At 48.8% G+C, this 10,512-nt stretch overlaps 1 protein-coding gene across 1 annotated transcript in view; it reads right to left on the bottom strand.

Annotated features, from left to right (window-relative positions):
* Positions 1–774: 774 nt before the first annotated feature.
* Positions 775–10,512, bottom strand: part of PTPRJ (protein tyrosine phosphatase receptor type J) — a 149,132-nt gene continuing 139,394 nt past the window's right edge. Inside the window, exons 22-25 of the mRNA XM_037027941.1 lie at positions 8,834–8,953; positions 6,731–6,891; positions 5,445–5,580; positions 775–3,423 (exon numbers count right to left, since the gene is read on the bottom strand). Of these exons, the coding sequence (XP_036883836.1) occupies positions 3,265–3,423; positions 5,445–5,580; positions 6,731–6,891; positions 8,834–8,953 (576 nt within the window). The 3' untranslated portion in view covers positions 775–3,264. The remainder of the gene's footprint in view (positions 3,424–5,444; positions 5,581–6,730; positions 6,892–8,833; positions 8,954–10,512) is intronic.

The raw sequence follows: 10,512 nt of genomic DNA, 5'->3' as shown, positions 1-10,512 counted from the left end.
CCTACCACCTGGGCCCCACAGCGGGCAGGGATGGGGAAGCTACAGTGTGTAGAACATTCAACCACTCTGGGTAGTGAAAGCTCAGCGCTTGGGACGGCTGAGGCCAACCACATCAGTCCCCAAGTCCCGTCGAGCTCAGGATACACGATCCAGCATTCCGGAAGAGACCAGGCTTTTCCATCCCAGATGCAGAGCAGACGTGAGTCAGCGGCACAGCCAGCCCCCACCCCCCAGGACCGCCTGCGGTGGCGAAGCCCAAATCCAGTGGAGTCCGTGCTTCCAAGTCTAGCTGGAGGTCACTCCATGGTCACAGAGAGCAGACCTCAAATGTCATTTCCTCCCGGCACCAGTCGTCGCTACATTTAACTTTGGAGGCAAAACATCTTTGCTCTGAGAAGAGATCCCATGACCCGAATCCCCCAAGCCACTGCCCACCAATCTTTGGCTCTCTGACCACTGGCTGGCCCCACCCTGGCTGCTCTCCTGTGGGCAACCCCAGTGCTACCACCAAGGGCATTCCACCAGCCCCACGATGCCACTTAACCCCTCAAATTGGAGTTGGTCGCTCCTGGGTTTGGGGCAGGAGCTTGAAAACACCTTCCTCTTTCCTGTGACCACTAACCCCCACCCCCAGCCCCTATGTCCTTTATATTTTTTACATATTAATCTTCCCTTTTCCATCACTGCTATAAATACGGTCACCACCCCCACGGGCTGCATCCCCAGATGTCCTCAGGGTGCAGAGAGGCACTGCGACCTCTGGGTGACCTGCCATTTGGAATCCGGACCTCTGGGCACAAGCCTTCCCCAGGGATCCGGAGTGACGCCAGGCAGTGGCTTGTGGGCTACGGCCCGGCTCCCAGGCCCACACCAGGCGGAAGGGAGGAGGGCTTCTGGTTTCTGACTTTTCACGCAACATGGTTATAATTACTGTTGTTTTCATTAGTTTCAAAGGAATTTTGAGGGCCCAGCCCCTCCCCCCGCCCTGTGTCTCCATGGCAGTGGTGTGGGCAGAGCAGGGCAGGGCGGGCATCTCCATGGGGCTTCACACCAGCCACATGGGTTTCCTGACAAAGTGCAGTGGGGCGGGGTGTGGCCCCAGAACTGCCGCCTGCACAGGGACCTCCGAGTGGCCCCCTGGAGGGCACCGAGACCTGCATGCACAGGCTGAGGGGCCAGGCCAGGGGGTGGAAGCAACGCGCCCAAACCCGCCTGCCCTCAACACCGTGGACGGCATGGCTTCCCTGAAACCCACAGAGCCAAAGGGCCCTCTGAAGCTGAGTCCAGGGGGCCTGACCCGCTGGCCCACCCATCCCTTCAGGGGTCGGACACCAAAGGAACTGCTCACTATGAAAGATAGTGAAGGACTCACAGCAAAAAGTGCAATTTCCATTTGGGCAGGAAGCTTCTCCCAAAACCTGACACCACCGCCGCCTCTCCTTTTTAACTTTTTTCGGTACCTCCATGGGAAAGGGGGACAAAAGACGCCCAGCACTAACGCCTGAACTGAATCGAGAGCTGTCAGGACACTGTGGTTCATCCTTCACAACCCCGAAATACCCAGTCACATGTCCAGTCTGTCATCAAAGTGCGGGCAAGCTGAGGAGACAGGCAGGGTCAGGAGACGGGCTGCCAGCGGGCACGCGGCCCCGGGCGCGGGGAGAAGACCGGCCCTGTCTTCAAGGGGACACGTGTGTCCCAGGTTTACAGCAGGTTCATGGCTGTGGCACACGGCCACGGGCTTTCGGGGACCCAGACATTCCTTCATAAGACCTTGTATACTTCATCGCCTGTTGAAGGACACACTCAACACTTCTCCACAATATAACCTGAGCCACAATATAAAATAAAAAGAAACAATCCTTTCATGTTAATGCCTTGAGAAGTTTACAGATTATGTACCAATAAAATAAATCCACATAAATTCTGAAATTCTTGGTGGATACACATCTGAAGCAAAAAAAAAAAAAGTTAATCTACAGTTTTTAAAATATCAAAGTAATTACAGCAGCAGTATAGTGAAAGGTTTTAAAAATAATAATTACATCTTTGATACAAATCCAAACTTTGTACACCTCAATTCAAAGGAATGACTGTTTTTGAAGAGTTTAGTATACATATATATATATACAGTAGATACCGATATTTCTCACTGCAGATAGACTAAAGCCAGTAGGCTTTGAAAAAGGAGGAATTAACTTGACAGTTTTCACACTGAAGTGTTCACAGACTGCCACGCTTTTCAACACACACATATACACAGACACACATAAAATGCCAACCTGAGTAAAACGTTACTAAAAACCTAGAGCATCGTGAATCACTAAGCCATATTGCACCTTTAAATAATCCTTCTGACCAAATACAGAAACGAGAAAAAGGAACAAACAGGGACCCGCGCGGGAGAGTCCAGCACGGTAGGGCTCTTCTGCTTCCCCAGCCTCAAAATTCTCAAGGTGACACTTGGCGTCCACTCTCAACCAATGGGCTGAAACGGTGCCGACAGGCACGTCTTTGGGGAAAACTGGGAGGGAAAGGGGAGGAGCGAACAGAACACAAAAGGGGGCGGGGGTGCCTCCTCCAATCAGATAAGAGCAGGAAGGTTACTGAGAAGGCTGAACCTCTGATCCTAAACTACTGTTTAAATATTCCACATATTCCAATTATGAGATTCAATACAAAAATATAGAAATCTACTGAGTGTTGCCTGTGGAAGCATAATTCAGAAAAGGCACGTGTTCAAATAGAAAACCCCGCTGGGGGGAGGGGCCACGGACGACCCCCGCCCCACCCCGCACAGGGTCACCATCCAGTTAGGCAGGTTCCCTCAGCAAGATTCGGAGACACAGTAGGTAAAAATAGACCTCTGATACTTAAAATATATTCAACCCAATACAGTCCTGGCTTGAGTATATGTGGATCATATAAAATAGTCTTTTAAAAAAAATCTTGTTTTGAAAAAAAAAAAAGTCATAGCTCACTTGTCCTAATTTTCCATAATTCTCAAGGAAAAAAGAAGTGAACTCATCCCATTGGTGGCCAGGAATGTCAGTGACAGACGCACCCCCCACCCACCGCCCCCGACAGCCCCAGCTTCTCACTTATCGGGTTTCACGTGTGCGGCTTCACACCCTCCAGTAGTTCCAACAAAACAGAACAAAGAATGAAGATACCAGACATAGAAACACATGTCCACACGGGGGGCGCTTCCCTGTGCCGTGGGTGTGATGGTCTAGTCAACTCCAGCGAGGGCTGCCCTTGGGACTAGGCGATGTGACCGTTGATCTGTCCCAGCGTGGCCACTGGCGCGAGGTTTTCGTAGATTGTCATTGCGGTCGTGTTCTGGTAGATGAGATCTACCTTGGAGTCCCTCTGGGATCTGACAATGTCCAAGACACACTGATTGAGGAAAACGTATTGGTCCTGTCGGAGAAGGGAAAAGAAGGAAGCGAATGAGCACCACTCCTGCGGCGCTCCCCTCCTGCAGTGCACCACTCCTGCGGCGCTCCCCTCCTGCGGTGCTCCCCTCCTGAGCGCCCTCCCCTCCTGAGCGCCCACCCCACCTGCCCCACAGCAAACAATGCTTCCAGGCAACATGTGTCACATGCTAATCGCATTCTGGTGAAATCAGAACGCCCGGGGAACAAGAATCTCATCATCGGTGATTGTCAGCCAGAGGGCACACTCCCCGGAACGCCTGTCCGAGACACAGTCAGTAAAAAGAGACCTCTGGCACTTAAACTATATTCAACCTAACACCATTCTGGCTTTAGCAGGTGGGTCTTGTGACACACCCCCTTTAAAAAATCTGTTTTGAAAATGAAAAAAAAGTCATTGCCCATTCTTCCTGGTTTTCCATAATTCTCAAGGAAAAAAGAAGCGAACTCATCCCACGGGTGACCAGGAATGAAACTGACAGGTTCACCCTCACCCACCGCCCCCGACAGCCCCAGCTTCACTCCTGTCATGTGTCCCATGTCACGTGTGAGGCGTCACACCCAGGAAGAGACACCAGACTCTTGGGAAAGGGCAGAGAAGGGACCTGGGGGTGATGATGCAGAGCAGTGAGCACATGCAGAACGAGGGGCAAATTGTGATTCTCAGCAGAGGAGGCAGGTTAGGGGGGCTGATCAGGGCAGAGTTGGATGGGGACCACCTGCAGGCAAACCTATCAGAATCTGCGGGCACCCGTTACGAAAAGGAAGAAGAGTGTATGCCACGCAGAGAAATGTCCATGACACTATGAAAGAAAAAAAGCACAGGGCAGCATTACATATAAAATAGGACCTGAGACCTACTGTGTGTGTGTCTGCATGCGTACACACACGTGTCCCTGCGTGTGTACTGTGTGTTCTTCTACAGCTGCACAGAAAATACCATGTGGAAATACACACAGACTGTCAACACTGGCTACTTCTGGGGAGTGCAGTTGGGGAAGAAAAAGTAAAAGGCAAAAACATATTGTACATAATCCTGTACTGTCAGGTTTTTTAATGTCGACGGTTAATATTATTTCAAAGCATTTTATGAAAAAGGTGACATGAAAAAAATTTGTAGGCAGGTGTAAGATTTTCCTGTTTCCCAAATGAGGAAAAAAGATTGAGACCGCTACTCCACCGAATTAGGCAGAAAAAAGGAAACGTCTGTTCTGGCCAGTGCTGGAGGGGGATTCCACGCCTCGCACACGAAGCACGCTGCTCACCCCCAGGCACGCAGTGTCCCCAGGCCTCAACAACAGAGCGCCCATTTACCGACTTCTCAGTGGCTGCATGGTGACCACCTGAGGCAAAATTAACATTCTGCTCTCCCCCAGGTGGGGGCCCACTCAACCCAACAGCTTCGAGAAAGGCCATTTCCCAGTATTCTGGTTGAGAACGTGCCTCGAAAAGAACATTTGTTGGGAACATTTCAGGGAAAGCCAAATCTGACAGCCTTACACAGGCGACACTGTCAGTACTGAGCGTCCACTGCCTCCCGCCGCTGCGTGATTGCTGCTCTTTAACAGCCCCAAGGCCGGGTGAGGCTACCCTGCCGTCGATGTTTACTCAGCACTATGCAGCCTCACACTATTGGCATTTGATAAGCCTGCTCACGAGCTCAGTTTCAGGATGATCAGAGCTTCTCAGAAACAAAGGGTGCAGATGCCAGTTTTACGAGAGTGACCTTCAGAAGCCAAGGCTCAGAGACTGGCTGAGGCTGTTCAGTGAGCCACAGGCAGCCGAGTGAGGACCCCGATACGTCTAGGTATGTGGTGCCATTGCCGCCACCCTGTGTCACAGGTAGTTCAAGCCCATGTCGGTGTTGGATCTTAGAGAAACCAGTGTTACATCATGGCCAAGAGCCAGAAAGATCTGGAACGGTGAAAGAGTTGGACACACGTATGTGTCGTGCCACGACATTTCACAAACAGGAAGGAGAGATGGTCAGACAAATGCGGGCCTCACCTCGGTCTGCACCATCAAAGGCCTGTGCATTCGAAGGTCATACACGATCCCATACACGTCCACAGCGTTCTCGTTCTCCATCTGGTAGATGAGACGGTCGATGGCGATGAACGTGCCCGTCCGCCCAACCCCCGCACTGGAAGGGAAGAGAAAGGAGCACGTCGCTGGGGGTTCCCTGTTCCTTTGGACTGGGGCCCAAAGTTCTACAGTTCCTTTAAAGTCAAATGCACTTTAAATGCACAATAAAGCACCTTGCTAGAGATTCTAAAACCTCAGTGCTGTTCATGTTACCACCATAAAGTAGGATGGCAAGTTTCATCAATTTAGTCCCCACAGGGCAACAAGGGCCCTCCTTTCTGCTGTCTTAAAATCAATTTCTCCAGCTTTAAAGCTAATGTCATTGTTCGGGAGAAGGGGCTGGCAAACTTCTTCTGTAAAGGGCCAGACTGTAAATGGCAACCAAATGGCCCCTTTCTGCCACCGAGGCACGAAAGTAACTGCAGTGGACGGAGCACCAGCCTGCGAATCAAAGGGTCACCGGTTCAATTCCCAGACAGGGCACAGTGACCTGGGTTGCAGGCCAGGTCCCCAGTAGGGGGCACTCGAGAGGCAACCACACAGTGATGTTTCTCTCCCTCTCTTTCTCCCTTCTTTCTCTCTCTAAAAAATTTTTTTTTTAATTTTTTAAGAATTATGTGTTTCAACATTGTCAAATAACAAACATGCTGAATGAACAAAGCAGGTTGCAGAATGATGTGTATATGATAAAATCCGGTGCAAGTGTAAAGCTAGAAGAAACTACAGAGGTATATACATACGTACATACATACATAATAAAATTATAAAAGCACACGATGAAGATAAACTTTAGAGCCATGTTCACCTGTGTAAGGAGAAGGCAACAGGAGGCCAGTAAGTGGAGACTTTACATCTACAATGTATTGGTAACAACAACAACAACAAAAAACCCATGTGGGGCCTCATGTTTATTAAATTGTTATTATTGTCTGCATTTTTGTAAGATTAAACTATTTTAGAATAAACATTATAAATAGGAAATACATTATGGTTTAAAAGAATATGTAGGCAACCTACCAGACCTGGCCCAGGAGCCGTAATTTGCCAGCCCCCGCCCCAGGGTTTCGGGAATAAATCCCAGTCCCTCATCCAAGCCCTCCCGGGTTTGTCAATGCCTGCTGCATTCAGTCTCACACCCTGGCCTCCCCAAAGCGGCCGTACTTACAACTGCCTTTGAAATCTGTCACCAAGGGAGCGCATCTGCCTACCTGCAATGCACCAGAACTGGCGATTCCGGAGGACTCTGCTTCATGTAGTCGCGAACCAGATACCGGAAGTTGATGAGGAGGTCCGTGGTGTCGGGCACCCCATGGTCAGGCCAGGAGGTGAAGTGGAACTGTCGCAGAGGGTGACTGTCACTTGTCAAGTTCTAAAAGCCAAGGAAAGGGGTTAGATCCAGAGAGGAACACGGCCTAGCAAGAGCAGAACGGCCAGTGAAATCAAGCCGTACCTGAATGCTGAACTGCACTGGGGGTAGCTGAAAGGCAGCTAAACAGGAGTGGTTACAACCAGAAATTGGAATGCTACACTGGTGCAACAGCTAAATAAAGTACCTGCACAAACTTTTTTTTAAAAAGTATTTTATTTATTTATTTTTAGAGAGGGGGGAAGGAAAGAAGAGAGAGATAAACATCAATGTGTGGTTACCCCTCATGTGCTCCCCACTGTGGACCTGTCCTGCAACCCAGGCATGTGCCCTGACTGGGAATCGAACCAGTGACCATTTGATTCACAGGCCTGCATTCAATCTACTGAGCTACACCAGCCAGGGCCTGCACAAACTTCGATGTGTTTATCCAATCTCCTCTAAAGACAGGAGAGCAAAGGTCTGGAGAAGGAAAGTGATGTCCCCAACACTCAGCCCAGACGCAGAGTTCCTCATCCTCTGACGTTGAGTTCAGGCCCCTTCCCTTCCCCAGCGCAGTTTTCTGCCAACCATGTGGTCACATTCTCACACCTACAGCTCCTTAGAGCTTCACCAACCCCAGCCCTGAGCCCACCTGGGAATGTCACTGGGCTAAAATAAATGCATACAAATACAACCAGCATATTCCATGCCTTCAGGGCAAGAACTGCCTCATAATTCATGTGTCTCCCAGAGAACCTAAAAACATGAGGGGCACATAGCAAGCACCAATACTTAGAATTGCAGGCATTCAAGAAAGGGCCCTCCCCCAAAAACATCCATTTCAACATCAGGCAGACAATAGAAAGTGAACCTTGTTATAACAGAGTAATACAATTATTATCTTGATGATCAGAACTCCACCCAGGCTGGGCCCTTCCTGCCCCGGATTGAATGGTCCTCATGGTGCCCACAGCCAGGCCCTGCCCTTACTCACCTACACTGGACTGTAGGCATTCGCCTCTGAATCTATTTCCACCTCTCCTGTGACACACTCTTCATGATATGCATAAAACGTTGTCTCCCAGCATGTTCTCTTATTATACTCATGATAATGATCCAGTCTACAGGGCTCTCATTACTGACAGCTGAATCGTGATACAGTGACTACAAAGCCCAGTTTAGTTATCCATTCTCCAAAGGCTAGATGTGTGCACGGTTTCCAAATCACACCCCCACCACTACAAAGAAGGCTGACAATTTGTTTGTATGAATAGTCAGCCTTCTCCTGCACTTCAGCTTGTTTCTTTGGGGCAGATTCTCAAACTTGGAACCACCAGATCAAAGGGAAATGGATATTTTTATGCCTTTGATATAAACTCCCAAGGGTTATGCCAATTTATACAATTTATGCCCATCAGGAGATATCAGTGTTACTTCCTGACACTGCTTTTTTTTTAACACCCTTAAGAAAAGAAAAAGACACATAAGCTGACTTCCTAAAATGCCTACAGAATTTATTGAATTTGTTTTCATAATTTGGGGCAGTAAGAGAAGCCAGGTGCTCTGGAATCCTATTAATGAAACTGTTACCATAAACTGCTCCCACAGGAAATGGCGTTCCTGACGCCACATTTCCGACCAGCCGATACAAAAGGACCATGCTTTATAACAAAAGCTGTGCAAGCAAGTCACCTGGAAGTGCAAGGAAAAGAGCAATGGGCACTGAGCCAGCTCTTGAGGTCCATTTTAGTCAAGAGGAACACGAAATGCTCCTTAACAAAGTAGAGCTAAAGGGCTGTGTTAGCATTTGTAAAAACATGAATTGTTTTATTCTGTAAAGAAGCAAAAATAGTTTTAGATACATAAAAAAAAATACTGGTTAAGACTGCCCTAAAAAGCATCGGCCCTAAAATTAACACAGGGTAGTATTACAGGGGCCCAAACACCTGGAGTTCCTACTTACATTTTTCACCGTGAAGTCTCTGATGGTCCACTCTGGAAGAACAATTTCCGACGTCATTGCCACAGTGATGCTCCCATAGTCCTTGGCCTGCTTGGAAGGCCAGTACTCCTCACATTTGGTCTAGAGTAAAAATGCATTTTAATACAAAGACGCAGCTCACACCATCTGCTACCACTAAAGCCTAACAAGGGACACCAGATACTGACAAGTGGCGTGGTGAGGGACCAGTTAAGTCCTTTAGATGGGTTCTGCTTGACCCTTAAAACTGTAGTTTTTTTCATTTACAATTGTTGCCAACTCTTTTAACGTTGGAAGGTTTTTTCATAAGAATCCAGACTTCTGGCTTCTCTTAAAAGACGCGGACAATGTGGCCGACGCTGAGCCCCCATTTCTGCATGAAAACTGATTGAGAGCAGAGCAGTAGCGGCAACTCCCCAGGGGACACAGTCCCACCAGCTCCCAGTGGCCCCGATGGCGACCCCCCTGCCTCTGCAGAGTAAAGGTCTCCGATCGACCCACAACCACGCGCAGCTGGAAGAAATGAGGCCTTTCCCCTCTACCGTCCGAGACACACTAACTGCAACACAAACACAGACGCCAATGAAGAGCAGCAGATGAAATCATTTTAGGGTCTCGGATCCTCTAAGGTGGGCAAGCAAATGTGAACAGAAATAAAAACCGAGAAACGACTACTCTCTGAGAATATTGGCAACCACGTGTAGCAAACAATTTAAAAGACACACACGCTCCACTTTCCGAAGCGTGCTCTACCCCAAGCTGGTGGTTTCCAAACCTGGCTTGTTATTTGATTGACCAGGGAGATCTGTTTCACTTTAAAAGCAGGTGCCTGGGTCCCACCTCCAGAGAGTCTGACCCAGGCGGGGGATCTGCACTTTTTCAAAGAGCCCAGTTTCTGGTCTACTGCTCCAAGGAAGAACACAGGATTTGAACACATGCTGACGTGGAGCTGATTTCCAGCTCAGCCTCGTTACCAGCTGGATTTTTGTTGCCACCTTGTGGACAGGTCTTAAACTCTTTGGGTCCCTGTGTCTCTATCGATAAAATGACAATACCACCTCACAGGGTTGTTTGGAAAAGAAAGAACATACATGGAGTTATCTTGTGCAGAAAATATGCTGGCTCCCTTCTTCCCGTTTTGCTCAGAATAAGTTATCACTTACTTCACCTCTGACTTAAGATGAGCAGGGGACCATCTAACTTCATGTTCATGATCTTTGTGAATTTCACTACCTCATTTCAGTTGTCTAACAGATATTTATAATCACGTTCCATGTGTGAGCCATGGGGCTAAAACAGCACCATGAAGTGTACTTGCATTCATAAACAATGTTCCTTTGTTTGCATTAATGGCCTGTTCTCCTGACACAAGAAGGGGGTGCAGAGCCCTACCTTCTGTTTCACAAGAAATGTGAAGATGGAAACCATGCCTTACTGTCCTTTGTTACCTGTCATTCCTCCATGCCCAGCCCCTAACCCAGGACCTCACACCTACTTGGGCTGGAAAAACATCTGCTATATGAAAGGGAAGTAAAGAACATCAGGAGCAATGATGCCTGACGGGTTCTCGCTATCGTGCACCTGCAGCAGCAGGAGCAGCTGCCCCTGGGACTGTCTCGATGCAGTTATTGGGTTCCCCCCTCCGGTCTTCTGAGTGAGAA

This window comes from Sturnira hondurensis, unplaced genomic scaffold, assembly GCF_014824575.4.
Source record: "Sturnira hondurensis isolate 20B ecotype Veracruz unplaced genomic scaffold, ASM1482457v3 Scaffold0019433, whole genome shotgun sequence".
NCBI classification, from domain to species: Eukaryota; Metazoa; Chordata; class Mammalia; order Chiroptera; family Phyllostomidae; genus Sturnira; species Sturnira hondurensis.
This window is presented reverse-complemented; position numbering and strand designations above follow the sequence as displayed.